Genomic DNA, 25,420 nt, shown 5'->3' on the forward strand with positions numbered 1-25,420 from the left:
GGGTGTTCACACAAATAATGAGGTGGAATACTTGACTCTCCATTTGGGGCTCAAGCAGTGTGTCGAGTTTGGCATCTCCAGGTTAATAGTACAGGGGGATGCCCTCTTAGTCATCAAACAGCTGTTGGGGCAGTGGCAGGTAAAAAGAGATTCTCTCAAAAATTGGTTTTTTCCATAAAGAAACTATTAAAGTTTTTTGAAGAAGTGCAGTTCAAGCATGTCAAGAGAGAGCAAAATCAAGAAGCAGATCGCTTAGCTAGCAGTCAAGTGCAAACTCAAGTGTCAAGTCTATATGTGGCACCGGCTACTTATGCAGGTAGGGAAACTCTCAAGGAAGTTGATGATTTTTTTGAGTACAGGTCGTGTTCGGAGGGGTTATCAAAGCTACAAAAGAGAAGAATTGTTCAGAAGGCACAGAAGTTCACTCTAGTGGGAGAGGATTTGATGACCTATGGGAGAGATGGAGTATTGAGAAGAGTTCTTTACAAAGAGGAGATCGGCATGGTATTGGAACAATGTCATGAGGAAAGTGGTCATCATGGTAAGAAATCAAGTTTTGTTTCGTATTTTAAGGGGTGGTTTTTGGTGGCTTTCAATTGTACGAGATCAAAGATGTACACTACTAGTGCAAAACATGCCATCCATGCCAAACGATCGGTGAAAGGAAGCTAGTAGCTGAATCACAAGGGGCTATCATAACTCAGGATGCATTTGAGAGGTGGGGATTGGATGCCATCGGTCCACTGCCTAAGTCTGCGAGTGGTAAGAAGTACATCATGGTGGCCATTGACTATCTTACCCGGTGAGTTGAAGCAAAAGCGGTAAAGGAGGTAAATGCCCTTACAGTTGCTCAGTTTGTTTTTGATTGCATATATTGCCGTTTTGGAGTGCCCTGGGTGCTCATTTCTGATCGGGGCCAAGGTTTTAGAAGCAAGCTGATGCGTGCACTAGTGCAAAAGTTGGGGATTCAGCATAGATTTTCATCTCCATACCATCCTTAGTGCAATGGTTTGGTTGAGAGTGCAAATGGACAGATAGTCAAAATGCTCACAAAGTACATATGTAAACAGGTAGAAGAGTGGGAAGCTAATCTTGATAAGTGTCCGTGGGCATACCGGACCTCTTACAAGGTGGCTACCAATTTTATCCCCTATCGGTTGGTATATGGCAGGGAAGCAGTGTTGCCGGTTCATGTGCAGCTAGGTGCACTAAGAGGTATGTGGCGGATTAACAAATCTTACAAGGATATTTTGCAGGATAAGATAACCAGTCTTGAAGCTCTGAAGATGGATTGCGAAGCAGCAGCAGATTTCTATGTGAAGCAACGGGAGAAAAGAGTAGCAAAGTTCAACCAACACTTGCCAGAGAAGCGAATAGAGAAGGAAGATTTAATCATGAAGTATGAAAGCTATCTAGATTTTACCTTCCAAAAGAAGTTCAAGAAGATGTTAGGTGCAACGGAATGATTGTTTGCACTTTGCTCAAAATGAGTGCTCCGAACTGTGCTCAAGGTTCCTTTTGTTCTTATGGAAGGGAGAGCCTTCCCTTCTTAATGAGAGAATGTTATGATCACAAACAAAGTGAATGGACATTGTGCCTGCAAGTGTATGAGACTAAGAGATAGAGAGAGAAGAGAATACGACACCAGAGACGTTGTAAAACCCTCCTCCGAAGGCCCCACTCTCGTCGGCGAGAGTGGTCGACTTATGATTGCACAATCTGGTACAAATGGAATGCATGAGACTGATGGAAGTCTAGGCTATGTCGACGATGACGACGAGGATGATGAAGTCGACCTAGGGCTAAAATTTGCAATCTTTCTACTACTGTCCAAAAACGCTATGGGCTGAAATCTGCTACTGAGCCAAAAACGCTGATTTTGGGGGCTGTTTCTGTGGGTCTTTGTCGCTGAAAATATGCAGGTTTAGGGCTGAAAACAGAGGTTCTTAAGGCTGAAAACTGAGGTTCCTAAAGGCTGAAAACCGATGGTCTTTCCGGGCCGAATCTGCTACTTCTTTAAGGTTGATCTTGCTGCTTCTTTAGGGGGCTGAATCCTCATGAAAACGCCAGGCTACATCTGTCAAAAACGCTAGGTTGTTGGAAATCAAAAACGCTAGCATGACTGTTTTCCGGCAATGGATGATGATGCTGATGCAAGCGCTAGTGGCTGGGACGATGACTACTGATGCAAAAACGCCAAGGCTGAGGCTTGCTTTCCAAAAACGCTGGGATGAGGGGGAATCTGCTGCTTGGAGGGAATCCACCAAGGCTTGGTCTTGCTGAGAAGTTGCCTGCTGAGCTTGGCTCTTGTTGCCTCTTCTGCCAAATAGTGTTAGTCTAGGTTTGCTTATATACAAACTTACTCAATTTGCCCTACCTACTATCCAACAAAAGTCACTTAAAAATAATAAGTGAAAAATGTCAAAAATAGGGAAAATAGGCTAAATGCACTGGAAAATTCCCTGAAGGATTCTGATGGATTTTGATGGGAATGCTTATGATCATGCTGTGTGCAACCAGAGGATATGCATCTACACTAAGAGACTGGGCATGCACGGTCTACGAATAGACTCACAAAAGTGCCAGATCGCTTCTAATTTAGACTGTCTAATTTAGATTGACTGGACTGACTGAACCCTCATCATGCTGTAGCTTGTCCACGGACGCATAGGGTTGGATGTGTCACGTGACATCCCCTCCTTTTCAAAGTGAGGTATTGGTACCGAGCTGTATGGCGTCGAGGGAGATCGCCAATAGCATCCGGAATCCTGAAAGGGACTCTTATGTGTGGGTCGTGCGGTACTTGAACTTCATAAAGGTCTGCAACGCTTACTTCTTTGGGTCGCGTCGAAAGCAACACAAAGTCTTCTGAGGCTCCTTCGATGCTTCAACTTCGTCTAGAGTCATGTTTCTTTCTTCTTCAAGAATCTCCATGGCTGAAAATTCTTGAACCCATTTCCAACACAAAACCATGAACATACCTATTCCATGTAAAGTGAGTGGAAAAAATATCGTCTTCCTCAAAGACTGTGCATGCAATGTAGATGAACAAAGAGACGGAGTGCCAAACCGTTCACCACACACATGCAAACAATGAGATCGAATATTTCTCTTATGATCTAGAGCAATCAAATGTGGCAATTCACAACGGAAATGCCCATGCGTGGTGCTCATACTTTCATGTGCTCGTTCTACGATTGTCTCATGCCAAGGAAGAGACATGAAATGTGACTTCCTTGAATGCATACTTTTTAACTTTTCATGAACAATCCGCATACGTCCATGCTCATTCATGAGTGAAACGTGCTCAACGTACAATATGTCATGCCTAGTAAAAGGGATCACATAAAGACGCTGACTAAAATACAAGAAACGATCACAAATGAAACACTCTAACAATGCGTGCGTATCAATCATGTGAACACATAATACTTCCTGTAAGAATTCTTTGGACCTACGCTCGAGAGCCAAGATCGGTTCTTCCTGAGGGGGTTCTTTGAACCTAGGCTCGAAAGCCAAGATCGATCCTTCGTGATTGATCAAATCTGCAACGAGGTTAGCTTCGCTAGAAAAAGCATCCACTAACACATCATTCTTGTGAACAATCACATCATCGTCATGAAAAATCCTCATGCTTGTGAGAAATCACATCTTGATCATGCAAATCATCATGCTCATCATTATCATCCAAATCATCATGCTCATCATTGTCAATCAAATCATTATCATGATTCTCATAATCATGAAAATCCTGTGTGTCATGCTTTGGAGCAAAAGAGACTGAGAGAGTCTCCTTCTCATGAATCCTTTCAATCTTGTCCTGCATATTAGCAATGAGAGAAGGAGAATGAACAATGTCCTCTCCATGAATGACAATGGGAGAATCACTTTTGGCATTGAGAGTGAAAGTGTTAGCCTCCCAATCAATGAGAGGGTTAACATCACGAAACCATCGAATGCCCAAAATCATATCACATCCTGAGAGAGGAGAGACAACAAATCTTCTAGTGAAAGCAGCTTGTTGTTGAATTGTAAACAAAACACCAAGACACTCCTGTGTGATGAGAGAGTCCATACCGGGAACAAAGCCAGAGACCTCAAGAGGAGATTTCTGACTAACTTCTAAGCGGGCTCTCTCAACAAGAGAGGGACTGATCACATCATGCATACTACTTGGGTCAAACAATATGACAAAACGCTGCCCCGACACCTGACCATAACATTTAATGAGAGAATCATCAATGGGAGGGTCAAGAGAAACTTGGGGCACACTCGTGTTATCATTAATTGCATTGACAGAGGAAATGGGTTCTGTGGATTCTTTAGATTCATTCGCTTCAAGCTTAGGACATGTTCTTTTTATGTGACCCTTAATGTGACAATGAAAACAACGACCTTCCTTAGAATAAGTGCTTTGCTCTTCCGACGTGATGTATCCTCCTACAATTCCTTGTGCTACCTTTTCATCTGGAGTAAGCTTAGGTTTAGCAATTGTATCAGCCTTACCCTTAAGTTGATTGGAAGAATTCTTTTCTGAGAGACTGTTGGAAGATTGGTTAGAAGAGTTACCATTCTTACCGTTCTGAGGGTTCTGAGAACTCTACGAGGTACTCTTGGAAGTCTTGTTCTCCTTAGGCTTTCCCTTGTTGTGCTTCATCCCCTGTGCGAGAGCAATCGCTACCACCTTGTTGAGATCGATTGAATCGAAGACTTCTACATCAAACTGGATATAGTCATATAACCCAAAAAGGAATGCCTCTTTGCGTCCATCATCCGACTTGCGTAATTAGGTACCTAGCTGCAAAACACGATTAGAAAAAGACATAACTGGCATACCATTTTGCTTTAGAGCGCGCCAATCGTCCTTCAATCGTGCGAGGTATTGAGGTGGCATAAACCGCGCCTTGAGCTTGTCTTGGAAATCAGCCCCATTGAAGGAAAGGGGCGTGAATTCGTCGGCTTCCTCTAGGTGCGCGGCTAACTGTGCCTCTTGCCATGCGTGGTACCAATTAATGGCATCACCGGCAAGGTACATGGCTACCGTCAAAACTTTGCTATTTACTGTCTTCTTAGTTGTCGCAAAATAAGCATTAAATTGATGCAACCAAGAATGAATAACCGTAGCATCCATCTTACCATCATACTTACTGAAAGTCAATTTCTCTGTGACTGGATGATTGGAATCCATATCGTGGCTTGCGCCACTTGAGGAACTCCCACGATCTTTGGCTGGTTCGGATTTCGAGGCGAGTACTTGTCGAATCAATTCTTGAGTGTGTAGTTCTCTTTGAGCCTCACGCTCGATCTCCAAGGCCACTTTTTGAGCTGCACGCTAGGCCTCCAAGGCTGCGCTTCGTGCTGCCGCTTCTTCCTTTCTTTGTTCTTTTCTTTCTTTTCGTTCGTCGCGTTCGCGTTCCAAAGCAATGCGAGTCTCTTCTTGTTTGGCCATCATGTTAATGCGATTTGCTTCTTGTTGTGCCGCAATTCTTTCGTTTCTTTCGTCGCACTCGCGGTCCTTAGCTTCATGTTGTTCTGCTTTTCTTGCTAGTTGTGCCAACGCAACTCAATTCGTTTCTTGTTGTTGTGCCATCATCTCCAACATCGATTTGACCATCTCTCCATAGAAGTTGGTACGACTCGTGGCGTAGATGGCGAAGAGGGAGGGTCGGAAAAATCTCTTGGTGGGGAGAACTCTTCGTCGCCTCTCATGCTCACCACCTGTATGCGAAGTATCCATTCCGCTTCGGGTGATGACCATGCACTAGGGTCTTGGGTTCTTGGGTTCTTGAGTTTCTTGAGGTTCTTCACGTTCTTCAGGTTTTCTTTCGCTTGCAAACCGCGTTTGAGAAGGATCTTCTCTTCACCCAAGTTCTGCTCTTTTCCGCGGGCGCACCCCTTGGTGGCCTTGCGCTCACACCAAGGTTGCTTTTTCCCACCTCACGTCGATTGGCCGGCCACTAAGTGCACGGTCCGCTCTCAATGAGTGAAAAGAGACAAGGGGAGGCTGGACAAGCCCTTCTTTCCTGGGATTCCTGTCACTCTTCAAAAACACGATTAGGAATCGACACGCCCAAGCGAACTTAGGTTCGCGCGACCTCAACAAGCAAAAAAAATTATGTGGTTCTTTCGTTGAGTTATACAGAACACTGCCAAAGCTCTGATACCAATGTTAGGTGCAGCAGAATGATTGTTTGCGTTTTCTCAAGATGAGTGCTCCGAACTGTGCTCAAGGTTCCTTTTGTTCTTATGGCAGGGAGAGCCTTCCGTTCTTAATGAGAGAATGCTATGATCACAAACAAAGTGAATGGACACTGTGCGTGCAAGTGTATGAGACTGAGAGATAGAGAGAGAAGAGAATACGACACCAGAGACGTTGTAAAACCCTCCTCCAAAGGCCCCACCCTCGTCGCCGAGAGTGGTCTATTTATGATTGCACAATCTGGTACAAATGGAATGCATGAGACTGATGCAAGTCTAGGCTATGTCGACGATGACGACGGAGATGACGAAGTCGACCTAAGGGCTGAAATCTGCAATCTTTCTGATGCTGTCCAAAAACGCTATGGGGTGAAATCTGCTACTGAGCCAAAAACGCTGATTTTGGGGGCTGTTTCTGTGGGTCTTTGTCGCTGAAAATATCCAGGTTTAGGGCTGAAAACAGAGGTTCTTTAAGGCTGAAAACTGAGGTTCCTAAAGGCTGAAAACTGATGGTCTTTCCGGGCCGAATCTGCTACTTCTTTACGGCTGATCTTGCTGCTTCTTTAGGGGGCTGAATCCTCATGAAAACGTCACGCTACATCTGTCAAAAACGCTAGCTTGACTGCTTTCCGGCGATGGATGATGATGCTGATGCAAGCGCTAGTGGCTGAGAGGTATGGCGATGACTGCTAATGCCAAAACGCCAAGGCTAAGGCTTGCTTTCCAAAAACGTTGGGATGAGGGGGAATCTGCTGCTTGGAGGGAATCCACCAAGGCTTGGTCTTGCTGAGAAATTGCCTATTGAGCTTGGCTCCTGTTGCCTCTTCTAAGTTCTGCCAAATAGTGCTAGTCTAGGTTTGCTTATATACAAACTTACTCAATTTGCCCTACCTACTTTCCAACAAAAGTCACTTAAAAGTAATAAGTGGAAAATGTCAAAAATAGGGAAAATAGGCTAAATGCACTGGAAAATTCCCTTGAAGGATTCTGATGGATTCTGATGGGAATGCTTATGATCATGCTGTGTGCAACCAAAGGATATGCATCTACAATAAGTGACTGGGCATGCACGGTCTACGAATAGGCTCACAAAAGTGCCAGATCACTTCTAATCTAGACTGACTGAACTTTGATTATGCTGACTGAACCCTGATTATGCTGTAGCTTGTCCACGGACACGCAGGGTTGGATGTGTCACGTGACAGAAGAAGTAGATAGGGCCTTACAAAGTTCATCACGCCTTTCCTAATGGTACTTATTTCCTGATGCGGATGAATGGTCGTCTTCTTAAGAACAGGGTGAATGGTGTGCGTCTCAAGCCATATTTTCAGAGGGAATTGGTGCCAGCACTGCATCAGGTTTTGATGGAGAGGGTTGGGCAACCAACCTGAACAGAATTTACACTAGCCGCGAATAAGACCTTGTACATACAGTAGTTTTTTTTTGTTCGCTCTCAATTTTGAAAAATGTTTATCAGTTTTTTGCAGCAGGTAGAAGAATAAAGGTGTTTTTTGGTTGAGCATGAATGCTCAACAAGAGGGTTGGGCAATGATGGTGCAGCCAAAGTGTGTCGACCATAGCAAAGGGCAGAGGCACTGATGTGTATGCTTATAGATGCATGGCAAAGGACTAGAGCAGATGGGAAGAACTTGTGCAGGTAAATGGCAGCAGAGATGTATCCTTTATGTGGTTTTTTAGGCCAAAAGGGCTCCAGATAGGGCCTGAAAGGGTGTCAGAAAGGGTGATCAAAGTGCTGTTTTTTGGTCCAGATATGTAGAGCTTGAAGTGCTGAGGGACTTGGTCCAGACGGCTCATCAAACCGAGCTACGGAGCCAAGATATTGGAGGTTGAAGGTGCGATGTGTTGCAGATTCTTGCCGGATAGGGCAGCTGAGGACAGGTGGCCCAAGAGGATATCATTGTATGGACGTGTAGTGTTCGATTTATGGAGCATGCCCGTCTTTTCAAATTGCACATCGGAGCTACGGATTGCAGTTTATGGTCAGTGAAAGTTTTGTCGAGGGCGAGGTTGGTGCCCGCCTGACTGCATGGGGAGTCGTGCCGTCAGGTGTTTTGTGGGCCTCAAAGGGCTTTTGGATCATGGTATGTATTGTGGTGAATCAGTTGGAAGTGACTACACGTCAAACGGGGCCCAGATCGGTCAAATATTGGAGTTTGAAGTTGCCGACAATTGTTTGCAGTATGGTATCTGGGGTTTCTTGCCAGTTTTGATGTGCGTCGTTCAAGGTCGTCAAACTGTCAAAGGGAGGAGCATACGGGTGAAGGTGAGCTCCTGGACAGTAGCTTTTGGTGAGTTCAAATAGCCCGATCATCGGATCGGTGAGCACCTATTTGCAGAGGGGAAGAGCCGGAAGAAATAAGAAAAAAACTATCTTTGTGCTTGCCTTGAAAATCATGAACTTTGGGGGCAAAGAGGGCTCGCATGGGGCGGTGCCACGTGGCATGGGATATCCACATGCGCACGCAAGAAGCCGGAGTACATATGCTGGGACGGGCACTCTTCATAGGCATCACAAGGGGAATGGGAGCTCATGGAGCTCTAGGATATGGCGGGGAGCCGTCGGCTCTATACAGTGGTGTAGTGGTCATAGTTACATGGGACGGCGGGTCGGGGTCGGGAACGGGGACGGGACAGCAAAAGTCAGGAACAGGGACGGAGGTCGGAACGGCAAAAAAAAAAGGAGTTTTTTTGGCATTTTTTGACCTACACACATGCCACACACATAGAGCATCACTTTGACCACAAATTTACACTAAATAGACCAAAGAACATGAGTCATATAGACGCAAATGTGCTAAGAAAACATCGAGAAATGAGGAACCAAAGGGTGGCTTTTATAGCCATTGGGGTGCTTCAGAGTTCAAACATATGGCTATTAGAGAGGAACTAGCCACTAGAAATGATCAATTTTTTAAATTTTAAAAAAGTCCCCTCCCAGCCCCTGCCGTCCCCTCCCATCCCCGGGACGTTTTGCCTGTGTTCCCACTTGGCAGCCCATTTTCCGTCCGTCCCCACCCGTCCCCGTCCCGGAACCGGGCGTCCCCCGTCCCTAGGGCGTCCCCTCCGTCCCCTGTAACTATGGTAGTGGTGGCGCGTTCGACGTCTGCTGGCGGCCCTAGGCGGTGCTACGCGCGAGACGGGTGATGACGTGGCAGCGATGTTCTCGCGCCCGATCGGACCAAAAGTTTTGAAAGCAAAGGAGGGGTGCACCGGTGCCCCACTTGGAAAGAAGGGTTCTCACGCATGGGGCTCAAGGCAAACCCGTGAGGGGCGCCGTCACACGCAAAAAACGAGCGGCTTAAAATAGAGTGGAAAAAGTGGGTCCCTCAAGGGCATCAAAACAGCCCGTTTTTTGGCAGTTTGGGGTTTTATTTTGGCATGAACGTGAGGAGTGCTTGGAGAAGAAGGAGGAAGGAGGGAGAAGCGGGCAGAGCATAGAAGGCGAAGGTAATTTGCTTGCACCTCCAAGAAGAAGGCCGGGCCGAGGCGGCATCAGTGTTGTTCGTCGTATCGGAGATTGATACATCGTGTGTTAGCAGGAAATTATCAAAGTTGTAGTCATCTTTTTGTCGTTAATCGAAGAAGGTCATAGCGACATTTGAGGTCATCTCTTTGCCTATTTTTCCCCTTCTCATCTTTGCTCTGTCCCTATTGTGTGGTGTCGGTTGAGAAGTGTGTGCCTCTCCGAACCTGTGTTGTGGGGGAGAGAGAGAGAGAGATAGTGGTTTGTGTTGTATGGGAGCTGACAGCAAGCTGTGCTAAGTGTGAAGGTTGTGCTTGCACGGTTGTGTGCAAGGTTTGTAGACGAATTGTGTGAGTTTTGAAGGTGAACTCCAATGGGTCGGGGTGCAGTGATTATCCTGGGCTATAGAGAGGCTTATAATTAATTGTCGTCACAGGGACATGCACCACGTGCCAACAGAAAAGAACAGTCTGAACAACTATAAGTACTTCAAATAACAATTGAACTGAAAGAGAGAGAGTGCACGACACACGAGACAGGGAGTGGCGGAGTTCCACCCCAAGAGAGCACTGGCCCCAAACGTTGGCGCCCCTTTCAATATTTCTTTCTATTGCTTGAACTTGATACAACGCTGGTACTCCAAACTCTGCACCTTCTCCAAGAAGCATGTCAAAGAATGAGCCCTTGGCTCATATTTAAAGGCTCTTGGCCTATGAAAAGCAATTACATGAAAAGCTACAAACTCAAAGCATCAAGCCCAAAAGCGTTTAGCCCAAAAAGCTATCAGCGTGAATTACGGAAATCCGTACACCTGCCACGTCAACTCTTGACAGCGCAAAACAAGGAAATCCGTACTGCTGCCACGTCATCATGTCAGCGTAAATTCCGGGCTGGCCGTACAATTACCACATCATCAATTTTTAACGCTTCTGTGTGTGTGTGTGTGTGTGTGTGTGGATCCAGCATTAATTATTGTCTGTGGCACTTGGGCCCCATCGGATGGGGTCCCATACGTTGGTGGTAACTTCTTTTGCTTCTTCTGTTGCTTCTAAAGTTTAGGCTTCTCGATCAGGATCTACAGGTTGGCTATGTTCTTTAGTGGCTTGATTGTCACAAACTGCTGACGTGTCAAAGCCCTGAAGAAGGGAGCCAACTTGCAGATGTCGGCCAAGGGGCCTAAACCCTAAGAAGAATAAGTAACAGAAGAAGTCCTACCAACTTATGGGGACCCCGTCCGATGGGGACCCAAGTGACATAAAGGAAATAAAGCAGGACCCACACACACACAAGAAATTGCGTAGCTGCTAATGACGTGGCAGATTTTCAAAACTTACGCTGGTTGATGACGTGGCAAGCTGTACGGATTTCCGGTGATGACGTGGCAGGTTGTACGGATTTTCGTAAATTACGCTGGCAGCTTTTTGGCTTTGCTTTTGGACCAAATGCTTTTGAGTTTGAAGGCTTTTTACTGTAAACTGCTTTTGGGGCCTAGGGCCTTTAAATATGAGGTTAGGGCTCATTTTCTAGCATGCTTCCTGGAGAAGGTGCAGAGTCTGGAGTTCCGGCTTGTACTATGTTGAAAGACAAACTAAATAATGGGATCACATTGGGAAGTTCACTTAAGATGCAAAAACTATAACTCCCAGACATAAATAGTGAGACCAAGTAGAAGAAGCTACCATGGACACCCCAGTAGAGAAAGTAGAGGATCAGTAGAGGAAGTAGAGGATCCTTTCCACTGGATACACTCGACTATGCTACCCTCAACTTTGTACCTTAGAAGAATGCCATCTTGAGCATCGGTTGCCTTTTAGAAAATTGAAATGTAGGCCACACTACATCCAAAAATCCCCATTCATGAACTGTGAACACATCACGTCCGAAATATAATACTCCTAGATAATGAACTGCGAAACACGTCCTACCAACCAACAACAATGGATTGGTGCGCACTCATCCATAGTGTTTTAGATACGTCTGATTGGTTCCCTACAAGATGCATGTGCCTTCAACCGGACCAACGAGTTCAAACACCAATAACTTGAACTCCAACACAAGGGTCCGAGTCTTCCATCGCCGTGCTTAAATGACCACCACACTGGCAAGTGGAGGAAGCCTTCATCCGGCAGCGTATCAAAAGGTCGTGCATAAAGCTGTCCCAAAACAGGAGCTTCAAGCGCTCAACAAGCCATTTTGTTGCTTGACGGTCCACCATTGACGTTCCATTGACGGCGTCTCAGAACGCTCAGCGCTGTAGTGACCAGCGCCTGCCCAAAGCATCTCAAAATGCTAGCCGAAATCTGCTCTTAAGCCTCAACAGCGTTTCAAAACGCTGTCCAGCAGAGAGTGTTAACTGCAACAGCTGCGTCCCTAGACCCCACCTTGAAATCAGCGTTTTAAAACGCTCTGCCAGAGATGGCAATTTGAACAACACACACTTGGCCTTGCCGCTGGCGTCGATGCCTTTCAAAACGCCACGCTTGAACCTCGTCTTTACAAAACGCCGATTGAGCCTTTCCACTGAAATCCTCGAGACCAAAAACGCTGCCTGTTGAGATGCTACCAAAAATGCCAATGAATTTTTAAAGACAACCCACTAGCGGCCGGCTTCTCCACGGGCTTCTCTGCGCGGTGAAACTTTTCTTCTCTTAAAAACGCCTTGCTCCACCATAGTTACAGATCACACCGCTCTGATACCATGTCAAACTCGACGATGTGGAAGCGTAGAGACCAAGGGGAGAAAGCATGTGCGCACGCGAGAGAGAGAGAGAGAGCTAAACCAACCACCCTTGGCAATGAATTGATGATAATACAATGGGGGCCGAGGGTTACTTATATAGCAACCTCATTAAATTGCCCTACCCAAACTTTGACAAATAAGTAAAATAAATACTTAAAAACCAAACTAAATAATGGGATCACATTGGGCAATTCACTTGAGATGCCAAAACTACAACCACCGCATGCTCCAAGGATCTGTCAAGCTTTCAAAACAATATTTGCACACAGTTATATGACCTTCTTCTGCGATGTCTGACTGCTGAAAACTGAAAACGCTGATTCTAGGGCTGAATCTGTCGCGAAGATCTGCAAAAATGCTGAGGTTGATCTGCAAAGCAAAAACGCTAGGGCTGAAAACTGACCTTGCGGGGAAATCTGCTATGTTGCTGTGGGAATCTGCTAACACTAGGGCTGATCTGCTGTCTACTGTCACAGGGAATCTGCAAGTGCAAAAACGCTGGCTGATTTGGTGCAAAAACGCTAGGCCTTCTGTTGAGAGAAAACGCCAGAGTTGTCGCGGGGGTTGGTCTTGCTGAGAAGTTGCCTGTTGAGCAAGGTGCTCCTGCTGCCTTTTCTGCCAAAAAGTACTAGCGCTAGGTTTGCTTATATACAAACTTAGCAAAATTGCCCTACCTACTTTCCAACAGAAGTCACTTAAAAATAATAAGTGAAAAATGTCAAAAATAGGAAAAATAGGTCTATGCACTATAAAAATGCTACTGATGGGATCTGACTGGAATCTGATGGTCATGCTGTGTGCAACCAGAGGATATGCATCTAATCTAAGTGTTTGGACATGCACGGTCTGCGAACAGACTCACAAAAGTGCCAGATCACTTCCTATTCTAGACTGACTTGACTGAATTGAACCCTGGTCATGCTATAGCTTGTCCACGGACACACAGCGTTGGATGTGTCACGTGACATCCCTTCCTTTTCAAAGTGAGGTACTGGTACCGAACTGTATGGCGTCGAGGGAGATCGCCAATAACATCCGGAATCCTGGAAAGGACTTTTCGTCGACCCACTCTGATGTGTGGGTCGTGCGATACTTGAACTTCATAAAGGTCTGCAACGCTTGCTTCTTTGGGCCGCGCCAAAAGCGACACAAAGTCTTCTATGGCTCCTTCAATGCTTCTACTTCGTCGATAGTCATGCGTCTACCTTCTGCAAGAATCTCTAAGGTTGAAAATTCCTGAAACCACTTCCAACACAAAAACATGAACATACCTATTCTATGTAAAGTGACTAGAAAAAATCTCGTCTTCCTAAAAGACTCTGCATGCAATGTAGATGAACAAATAGACGAAGTGCCAAACCGTTCACCACACACACACAAACAATGAGATCGAATCGTTCTCTTCTGATCTAAAGTAATGAACTGTGGCAATTCACAACGGAAATGCCCATGCTTGGTGCTAATACTTTCATGTGCTCTTTCTACAACTGTGTCGTGCCAAGGAAGAGACATGAAATGTGACTTCCTTGAATGCATACTTTGCAGCTTTTCATGAATAATTCGCATACATTCGTGCTCATTCATGAGTGAAGCGTGCTCAACGTACAATATGTCATGCCTAGGAAAAGGGATCACATAAAGACACTGACGAAAATAGACAAAACGATCACGAATGAAACACTCGTACAATGTGTGCTGGACAAATCATTCGAACACATAGTAATTCCTGTAAGGGTTCTTTGGACCTAGGCTCAAGAGCCAAGATCGGTTCTTCGTGATTGATCGAATTTGCAATGAGGTTAGCTTCACTAGAGAAAGTATCAACTAACACATTATTCTTGTGAACAATCACATCATCTTTATGCAAATCATCATGCTTGTGAGAAACCACATCTTGATCATCATGCAAATCATCATGCTTGTGAGAAACCACATCTTGATCATCATGCAAATCATCATGCTTGTCCTTATCATGAAATTCATCATGCTTATCATCATGCAAATCCTATGTGTCATGCTTTGGAGACGAAGAGACTGAGAGAGTCTCCTTTTCCTGAATCTCTTGCATTTGTGCATGCACTTGAGAAAAGAGTCGCGACAACTCTTGCATGTGTCGCGCTTGCTCATGCTCACGCTCTATGGCTGCCTTTCTTTCTGCTTCTCTTTCTGATTTTCTTTCTACGTGTCTGCGATCAAATTCTGCCATTCTTTCTACTCTTCTTGCTTCGCGTTCTAGCTTCCTGTCCATAAACATCTGCTCCAACTCCTCCATAGGAGTTAGTGCAATTCTTGGCGTAGATGGGGAAGGGGGAGGGTCGGAAAAACCTCCTGGTGGGGAAAATTCTTCTTCGCCTCTCCCATGCTCGTCACCTCCAAGCGAGGTATCCATTCTGCTTCGAGTGATAACCATCCACTGAAGTCGTGGGTTCTTGTGGCCTTGGGTTCTTAAGTTCACAAGGAACATGGGTTCTTGTGGGTCTTGGGTTCTTGGGTTCTTGAGGGTCTTAAGTTCTTAAGGTTCTTAAGGTTCTTCTTTCGCTTGCAATCTGTGTTAGAGAAGAATCTTCTCTTCACCCCAGATCTGCTCTTTTCCGCGAGTGCACCCCTTGGCGGCCTTCCGCTCACACCAAGGTTGCTTTTTCCCACCTCACGTCGATTGGCCGGCCGCTAAGTGCACAGTCCGCTCTCAATGAGTAAAAAGAGGCACAAGGGGAGGCTGGAAAAGCCCTTCTTTCTTGGGTTTCCTGTCACTCTTCAAAAACATGATTAGGAATCAACACGCCCAAGTGAACTTTGGGTTCGTGAGACCTCAACAAGCAAAAAAAATTATGTGGTTCTTGTGGTTCTTTCCTTGAGTGATACAGAACACTGCCAAAGCTCTGATACCAATGTAAGGTGCAGCGGAATGAATGTTGAACTTTGCTCAAGATGAGTGCTCCAAACTGTGCTCAAGGTTCCTTTTTACTTACGGAAGAGAGAGACTTCCGTTCCTTTAGTGAGAGAGTGCAATGAACACAAACAAAGTGAATGGACACTGTGCGTGAAAGTGTATGAGACTGAGAGATAGAGAGAGAAGAGAATACGACACCAAAGATGTTGTAAAACCCTCCTCCGAAGGCCCCACTCTCGATGGCGAGCGTGGTCTACTATAGATTGCACAAATCTCTACAATGCTTGGACTTGTCGACGATGAGGACGACGACGAGACGGCCACAAATCTAGGAATGCTAAGGGCTGAAATCTGTAAATCTTTCTCTGCTGAATTCTAACTCTTTGCCGGTGACGATGTCGATGGCGACGATGCGACGACGATGCGCTGAAAACGCAGATGCTCAAATTTGCGTTTTTCGGGCTGAAACTGCGAACTTCGCTGGATCTGACCATGCAGCGAGGATCTGTTGCGGGAAGGTGAGATCTACGAGGTTCGGGACTTCTTCTGCGATGTCTGACTGCTGAAAACTGAAAACGTTGGTTCTAGGGCTGCATCTGTCGCGAAGATCTGCAAAAACGCTAAGGTTGATCTGCAAACCAAAAACGCTAGGGCTAAAAACTGACCTTGCGGGGAAATCTGTTGTGTTGCTGTGTCACAAACGGGAGCGCATAACAATATAAATACATTCGGATAAATAGGATTTATCACTTATTACTGAAGCCAGAAGATACAGAGAGAAATAGATAGAGAGAGATAGAGAGTGAGAAGATCGACACAGTACTGGGGACCAGAAGATGGGCTGGTCCCCCCCCCTTAAAGAGAATCCTTTATTAGGGAGAATCTCTTTACAAGCACAAGAACCAGAGAAAAACTCCTCCGTTCTAATTCTCTGACTCGACGCTCGTTCCTTCCCGTAAGGGAAATCCGAGAGACGAGCTCTCAATCCTTTTTCCGTCTGTACTCGGAGTCGAGACTCCGCAGACAATTTCCGAATTCCGTTCCCGGAATTTCCACGCGTAGGCCGAAGCCTTCTCGCTTCTCCTTCGCGATGAAGTACCTGCAAACACACACGCAAACACGCGACAACAATTCGTATGGCGAATCCACAATAGATACCTGTCGCTCTTGCGCGGGAAAAGCGACTTCTGTGCTTCGTAGTCTCGCGATCTCTTGTGTTATCTGGCAGCAGAGTCTTCTCTTGCTGACGTTGGTAACTCCTTTTCAGTGAGGGCATGTGGTGCTTTTATAGCTCCTTGGCCACTCCATGAATAGCTGCTTGCGTAGAGATCGTGGCCGTTTTTTTTTTTTTTTTTTTTTTGGCTGTTTTTCCCGAAATAGGGAGAGAGAACTCGCTGGCTGGTTTTGTTGCTTTATTTTCTAAGTGGCTGCCCACTTATTAAGTGGGCGGCCAGCATATTTTAAAATTGGTCTGAACCTGCTCAAAAACTCAATAAAACCTTATAGATTAAAACAATGCTTTTCACAACACTTCCCAGGCGTCCCTGGATGCAACCACATGCACAAATGCAATGCACACATAGATTCCTCGCGGGAAAGCGTTTGCTCTTCCCGAAAAACTCGTTAAAATTTTCCACTTTTTTAAGAAAAGCTTCTCAGAACCCATCTTTTTTCTTGTGCTTGCGTCTTTACGCGTATTCCTCTTTTCCAATTCGGATTTCCTCTCAACTATGGATATCCCCTCTCCGATGCACCCGTCACCCACCTTGTGACGCATCAGGAATACCCATCACCTAGTTCTTTCCTACCGAACTTACGGTACAATCCCCTTCACGATGCTCTATGTCACCCATCCTATGACGCATCAGAGATATCCGTTCCCGGATGGTCGGATACTTCTTACTGATGCTCCCTGTCACCCATCCGTTGTGACGCATCAGAAGTACCCGTTCATGGTGACCTTACAGACATTCCCTTTCACAGTGCTGTGCTCCTGTCATTACTTTGAATGACGCACTAGGGATACTCTGTACTCGGATGTCTCCAATGAGAAAAACCCTCTCACTTAAAATTCCAATAATTCATTTAGAATTATTTTTCTGTCAGATAAAGCCAATTTAGCAACATCCCTCTCACTTATAAACAGTTGTCCTCAACTGTAGAGGTCCAACTGAACTGCCAAGGAGAAACCGGAAAATTTCAAATCTTGCTCAATGGTGAGTTGAGCTAGTCCTTTCTCAAAAGAGAACTTAGAAATTAAATGAAACAAAAATCCAATAATTCAATACTTACCTTACCGGTTCATGTCCTTCCTCTAGTCCCTCGAGGATATCCTTCACCAATCATAAACTTACAAGCCACGTAAGAACTCATCATTCACGTCTTTCCGAAAATCTGTTAACTCACTTTCGCCTTCTCAACCTCGAGAAGAATATTCCTCCTAGAAATCAATCTAGGTGTCTGTCCTTGCGCATAATCCTACGCTGTTAGCCCAGAGGGTATTAAACCTCGTGTCCTCCCACATAGGGAATGCCCAAGTCATAGAGCATTAAGCTCGATCTCTTTCTTTCACAAACAGAGTTTGCGATCACATTAAAGAAGGTTCTTGTTCCAGGCCGTCGCTCAACGTAGGCGGACGGTTCCAATCCAAAGATTCCTTGTGCACGGCGGTACTTCCTTCCAATCTTTTCCTCCTGCAAGTTATTACCACCAGCAGTGTTTTCCAGACGCCCATTAGAGTCTCTTCCTATTAGAATGGTAAAAAATGATTCACCTTGCGAGCATCAATGATGCCTTGCAAAATCTCAGGCAAATAGGATTCTAGCCATAGCATTTTCTGAACGTACGTTCAAACGGTCACAATAGAGCGAACCCTCTTTGATTCTTACCATTTTGAAACGGTTGGCAAACTATATTCTTACGAACATAATAGTTCGAATTTATTCCAGCAGCGTGTAAATGCTACTTGACCTGATCATAGAGAAATATATACCGCAACCAAAAGTTGCTACTGTAATGGTAAAAGCACATAGCGTACTCAATGATCAACGACCATCAGAAAACCTCTTCTCCGTAGAGAAACTCAAATTCCTTATACCGAACACATCTCAAATAGAGATTCTTGTGTCGGAATATCCTTGCGCACAAAAAGGTGCTCAAGAGAGTATAACTAACTCTCATCCAGTTCCTTGGCATATGTCTGCATCTTCATGTGTTATCCATGTATCCAAAGGTGTACTGTGTTAGAGGTTTGGTGAACCTGGGAAATTACCTTCCCTTCATAAGATCCTTAGAGCGATGACTCTCGAGTCTCAACTTGACAGTCCCTTGCTCGACCTTAGAGCAAAACCCGCTCATCAAATAATCTAGGATTTCAATCCTTGGATTCCTTGATCACAGGCCGTAGTCGTCACTTGTTCCTTCCTTTGTAAAGAGAGTGTTCATTCACTTGTGCGAAAAGCACTACCATGTCTTCCCCGACCGGGTAGGGGGTGTTGGTTCATAAGCTTAGTGAAAGCTTTTCTTGGTTGAAAGCTCCGAATGGTTCCTTTCTTTCTGCCGTCCTACTCGCAATAGCAAGTAATCTGTTGGTGAACTACCGGATATGAGATCAATAGTTGACCTTCCAGATGGTTGAGCAAACCAATCAATCGCATAAAGCAACGTTTCAACTCAATTCTACTCTCATTAACACTCGAGAGTGATTGTTTATTCTGGTTAGACACATGCATATCTCGTGTATAAAAGCAATACGCAGTTTATGAATTCCTCAAAGATTTAACTTTGATCAAAGACCTGTCCTCTCACGTAAAGTTTGAGGGTCTTCTATTCAAGAACTCTGGAGTTATATTGAATTCCCTTACTCAAAACTTTCTCTGGATAGCAACTTATCCTTCGAAGAGAGGTAACAAAATTCATTGTTTCTGTGTTCAATGGTTCCCGTCCCAATGCGGGGATTAGATTCTATGTACACTAAGGTGTAAACTTTCATTTTGTATTGCTGACTCCACCATCTGGTGCAAAGTACCTTGCAAATGCGTCTACAAAATTCGGGCAAAAGTCCTTCGTTGAATTTCTTCATCTTTCCTTCCTCAGAGAGGATCAAGAGTGGAGCTACCTTGGCAAGAGTAAACCACTACTTGCTTTGACTCGCTTGTGTTCCTATTGGGCAAACCGATCCCAATCTTCTTGGATGCCTTCCTCAAAGCATAGGGGAAAAAAAATTTGTTGGAAAATTCAGCCTTAAATTGAATCCAAGTCTTATTGTACGTTTCTTGCAGAGCTTTGGTATACCACCAAGTACTTGCAATTCCCCTTGAGGTGTTTGGTCACATGCCTCACCTTCGACGCTTCTGAGAAATTGCCATTTGCAAAGGCAACTTCAAACTGTCGAATTTAAGCGGTAGCTTTCAGGGCATCTTCCCTTCCGTCAAAAGTATGAAACTTGACCAGAGTGTTCTGAGGTGTAAAGACCTTCTTCATATCCTTCCTGAAATGACGGGATTTCTTGGTTCTGGATTGATGTTCATGGACATTTTCTGGATTCTGAAGGATCTTGAGCATTCCGCTCCTTGGATTCTCTAGGTTCTTGAGCATCATGCTCTTGTCGCCTTCTCAGAGAATCCCAAGTCTTGTGTCGACTTCTTGCAGAGAGAAAAATTTTACCAACTCTGCGATCTTTTTCCTGCAGGACTTAGCGTTCCACCTGCTTACTTCTCTCTTGGCTTGTCATGTCTTCTTCCCGTATCTTCCCAGAGTAGTCCTCTTTTATAAAGAAAGAGAGGAGACCATGCTCTGATACCACTGTCACAAACAGGAGCGCATAACAACATAAAATACATTCGGATAAATAGGATTTATCACTTATTACTGAAGCCAGAGGATATAGAGAGAAATAGATAGAGAGTGAGAAGATCGACACAGTACTGAGGACCAAAAGATGGGTTGGTCCCCCCCCTTAGAGAGAATCCTTTATTAGGGAGAATCTTTTTACAAGCACAAGAACCGGAGAAAAACCCCTCCGTTCTAATTCTCTGACTCGATGGTCGTTCCTTCCCGTAAGGGAAATCCGAGAGACGAGCTCTCAATCCTTTTTCCGTCTGTACTCGGAGTCGAGACTCCGCAGACAATTTCCGAATTCCGTTCCCGGAATTTCCAAGCGTAGGCGATGAAGTACCTGCAAACACACACGCAAACACGCGACAACAATTCATACGGCGAATCAACAATAGATACCTATCGCTCTTGCGCGGGAAAAGCGACTTCCGTGCTTCGTAGTCTCGCGACCTCTTGCGTTATCTGGCGGCAGAGTCTTCTCTTGCTGACATTGGTGACTCCTTTTCAGTGAGGGCATGTGGTGCTTTTATAGCTCCTTGGCCACTGCACGAATAGCTGCTCGCGTAGAGATCGCGGCCGTGTTTTTTTTTTTTTTTTTTTTTTTTTTTTTCTTCCTAAAATAGGGAGAGAGAACTCGCTGGCTGGTTTTGTTGCTTTATTTTCTAAGTGGCTGCCCACTTATTAAGTGGGCAGCCGGCATATTTTAAAATTGGTCTGAACCTGCCCAAAAACTCAATAAAACCTTATAGTTTAAAACAATGCTTTTCACAACACTTCCCAAGCGTCCCTAGATGCAACCACATGCACAAATGCAATGCAGACATAGATTCCTCGTGGGAAAGCATTTGCTCTTCCCGGAAAACTCGTTAAAATTTTCCGCTCTTTTAAGAAAAGCTTCAAAGAACCCATCTTTTTTCTTGTGCTTGCGTCTTTACGCGTATTCCTCTTTTCCAGTTCGGATTTCCTCTCGACTATGGATATCCCCTCTCCGATGCATCCATCACCCACCTTGTGACGCATCAGGAATACCCATCACCTAGTCCTTTCCTACCGAACTTGCGATACAATCCCCTTCACGATGCTCTATGTCACCCATCCTATGACGCATCAGAGATGTCCGTTCCCGGATGGTCGGATACTTCTTACTGATGCTCCCTGTCACCCATCCGTTGTGACGCATCAGAAGTACCCGTTCTTGGTGGCCTTACAGATATTCCCTTTCACAGTGTTGTGCTCCTGTCATTACTTTGAATGACGCACTAGGGATACTCTGTACTCGGATGTCTCAGTGAGAAAAAGACTCACTTAAAATTCCAATAATTCATTTAGAATTACTTTTCTGTCAGATAAAGCCAATTTAGCAACATGCTTTGGAAATCTGCTAACGTTGGGGCTGATCTGCTATCTACTGTTGCCGGGAATCTACAAGTGCAAAAACGCTGGCTGATTTGGTGCAAAAACGCTAGGCCTTCTGTTGAGAGAAAACGCCGGAGTTGTCGCGGGGGTTGGTCTTGCTGAGAAGTTGCCTGTTGAGCAAGGTGCTCCTGCTGTCTGTTCTGCCAAAAAGTGCTAGCGCTAGGTTTGCTTATATACAAACTTAGCAAAATTGCCCTACCTACTTTCCAACAAAAGTCACTTAAAAATAATAAGTGAAAAATGTCAAAAATAGGGAAAATAGGTCTATGCATTGTAAAAATGCTACTGATGGGATCTGACTGGAATCTGATGGTCATGTTGTGTGCAACCAGGGGATATGCATCTAATCTAAGTGTCTAGATTGACTTGACTGAACTAAACCTTGGTCATGCTATAGCTTGTCCACGGACACATAGGGTTGGATGTGTCACGTGACAAAAGTCCAAATCTTGTCAGAATGGGGCAACTTGAAAACGCTAGCCACAGAGATCATGGACGACTATTACCAACTTTAAAAAGCTAGCCACAGAGATCATGGACGACTATAACCAACGGTTTCTCGACATCTATCTTCCGGTGTCTTTCTTTAAGTTCATTCCCTTGGAGGACCAATGCGAGCCATACACCATTAGACTACCACCACCATTGCAAGAATATTGTCTGTCCAAGCAAGTCTCAACCATGCAAGAGCTTATGGACCATGCGGTCAGCTACAAACTGATAAAAGGAAAGCTGGAGTTTACCACAGAAGCAACTCCGGCCACTAACCAGAACTCTCAGCAACAACAAACAAATTCTTGAGAGTCTCGTGAAACCCAACCTCAAAGGCCTCGTCTGACAGAGCGTCAACATGAGAAACCCTTTTACATGAAGGCCGATGCTTCGAATGTTTTAAAACAAGGCATACATTCACTGCATGTCCTCAGCAAGCCTCGACTTCTTCAGAGCAATCTTTTGCTCCCATGATAGAAAGATCCCCAGGGCCACTTGCGGCTAAGAGACTTCGACCTGCTATTGGACTAGTACTTGACATTTATGGCATTAATCTGAAGAGTTCAAATGAATTGTGAAAAGCATATGGCAAAGTTAACGACTTGAAAGCCCTAATCTTCTTTGACCCCGGAGCTACAGAGAACTTCATCCATCCAAAATTCTTGAAGCAAATGAAATTTGATTATGAAGAGGATGGAGAACTTGAAGCCGAGCTAGCCAAGGGGCAAACTCAAAAAGTGGTACCGCTCATTGATGCTCTTCCAGTGACTATCCAAGGCTATCATGGAAAAGCCAATTTCCACATTATAAAGTTGGGCAATTGCGACAATCTCTTGGGCATCCCTTGGCATGACAAGAACCATGCGACCCTCCAGATCTGGAACCGTACCAATACACTCATGTAGAAGGACAAGCCAATCATCCTCAAAGTTCGGCTATCCAAACAAAAACCTAAATAAATTATCTAGTTGATTTAAATACTGTTGAACTCTCTTTGAGACTGTACTCTTTGAAATTTGTTTGAAATGAATGGTATATGTTTTAAACCTGTCTTGGTGCCGATTTGAATTGTTTGACTTTGGTTTTAATATTGGTTTCAATGCTTGGTGATTTACTCCCAGGTGGAGTGGTGAAAAATGTTCTTTTGGTATTGTCTAAACCTCGTAACAACATGACGGGATGTTTGTGTTGTATGCTTGAAAACCTCGGAACAAAGCAGACGGGATGTTTGAGGAGCATTTCGTTGTACGCTGGAAAACCTCCGAACGACGCAGACACGATGTCTAGGGAGCATCTGGTTGTATACTTGAAACCTCCAAGTGAAGCAAGTTGCGGTCTGGCAAGCGTTTGGTTGTATCAGTCCTATGAGCTCATGGCCCGGACCTTTTTAGGCTATTTGCAGGGAAAGTGACAAGGTAGTCGTTGAGTAGCTTCATACCGCAGACGCCTGTTTCAGGAGAGTGCTTAGCGTCGTTGTTCGTTTGTGTCTTGTAACATGCATATGTGGGCATATGTGTTGCATTGTGATGTGCCAGTCACTAAAATTGGGTGAGATTACCTCGGTATGCATTTTTAGTGCATGGAGACACTGTTCAAGATCAGCGTGGTCTGGATGCGATGGCTAATTTTGCTATGCCAAGATATCAAGAGCTCTGATCTGGAATGAGAATATACTCCTTATTGGATGAGATTATTCTAAGAAGCCAATGACCTTGGATATCAAGAGCTCCGATCTGAAATGAGAAAATTGATTGTCCCTCGGAATGACCCTCAAAAATTTTTTAGCTAACTTGAGTTGTTCTTCTTGAAAGAAGAGTAATCGTAGACGATTACTCTTCTTTCAAGAAGGGAGGGATGTCACAAACTGCTGACATGTCAAGCCACTAAAAAATGGAGCCAACTTGCAGACTCCGACAGAGGGGCCTAACCCCTAAGGAGAAATAGCAATAGAAGCAAAAGTTCTCACCAACTTACACAGATCCTTGCCGAGTGGGGCTAATTACTACTAAAGAAGTTTTTACCAGCTTATGGAACCCTGTCCAATGGGGCCCAAGTGCCTAGGGACAAAATAATACAATAAAGTGGCTCACACTCACAAAAACATTGCGCAGCCATCTGATGACATGGCAGCAACTATACAAATGCTCCGCAATTTACGCTAATAGTCTGCTGACGTGGCAACTATACGGACGTCCATGATTTGCGTTGTAGGCTGCTGACGTGGCAGTCGTAGGATTTTGCGTAGCCAGCTTTTGGGACCAGATGCTTTTGGACTTGAGCTTTTCACTGTAAATTGCTTTTAAGCCAAGGGCCTTTAGATATGTGCCATGGGCTCAGTCTCTAACACGTCTCCCTGTGAGGTGCAGAGAACAAAGTACCGGTTGTACTATGTTGCAACAATATAAAGAAATACCAAAAGAGGTGCCAAGATTTGGGGCCAGTGCTCTCTTGGGGTGGAACTCCACCACTCCTTGTCTCGTGTTTCGTGCATCTCTTTCAGTTAAGTTGTTATTTGAAGCGCTTGAAGTTCTTCAGTCTATTCTTTTCCATTGGCACGTGGTTCCCGTCCCGTTACAGGTACCATAACATAAACTTTAGGTACGAGATAGAGAGGGAGAGAGAGTTTGTGTGAGTGTGTGTTTCTGCAATTATAGTTTGATAGACGAAAAAATCCATAATAGAGTGCCAATTCTCGAAGCTTGAACAAGAAAGCGACACTTAGCTCTACACACCATTGCCTTCACTTAAGACAACCTTGCAAATTGCTTGTATCAGGCAAAACAAATAATATCACGTGTAGAAATTATTTTTAAGAAGAAAAAAACCTACAGCACACAAAATTTATGTAACCACTAACAACATGGGCCCATGGTTGAAATTCCTTCTAATCAGACAAGAAATGGGAAGCACTAATGAAATTTATTTTGAAACTTACAAGAAATGTTGTGCCGCAAGCATAAAAATGCTGGTCCAAGCTTTGCTGGTGCTTCTTTATCCAAACTCTGTAGCCATGAATGTACTGATCGAGCTGGAACCCTTGATTGTACTGCACTGCGAAAACTTCCTGTGACAATCCACGAGCCTATGTTTGCAAATTTTCATGTGCAGAATAAGAAAGGATATGTTAAACAATCAGCTTTAATTTTCATTCAATGTGATTATTAGCTCCCCTGCCACTTAATATCGATTGTGTCGTCCAAAAATCATTGCATTCAAGACCAGTTGGAGGAGAAATACAACAAAGGGCCCACAAATCACTTGTGCGGCTTGTCAATCCAAGATTAACAGCTTGTAGGAAATAAACATTAGATCAGATAAGTTGTTCCAATATATAGATGCAATCATGTGGTCAGAAAATAGCTCT

At 44.6% G+C, this 25,420-nt stretch overlaps 1 protein-coding gene across 3 annotated transcripts in view; it reads right to left on the minus strand.

The window, feature by feature from the left end:
- LOC147449187 (uncharacterized) overlaps positions 1-25,420 on the minus strand; it is a 123,501-nt gene that overhangs the window by 97,257 nt on the left and 824 nt on the right. For all 3 annotated transcript variants that reach the window (XM_086522565.1, XM_086522563.1, XM_086522564.1), the window contains exon 2: positions 24,992-25,120. In XM_086522565.1, coding sequence (XP_086378691.1) covers positions 24,992-25,120 — 129 coding nt within the window. The remainder of the gene's footprint in view (positions 1-24,991; positions 25,121-25,420) is intronic.

Source organism: Adiantum capillus-veneris, chromosome 10 (assembly GCF_014529385.1).
Source record: "Adiantum capillus-veneris isolate H3 chromosome 10, ASM1452938v2, whole genome shotgun sequence".
Classification (NCBI taxonomy): Eukaryota; Viridiplantae; Streptophyta; class Polypodiopsida; order Polypodiales; family Pteridaceae; genus Adiantum; species Adiantum capillus-veneris.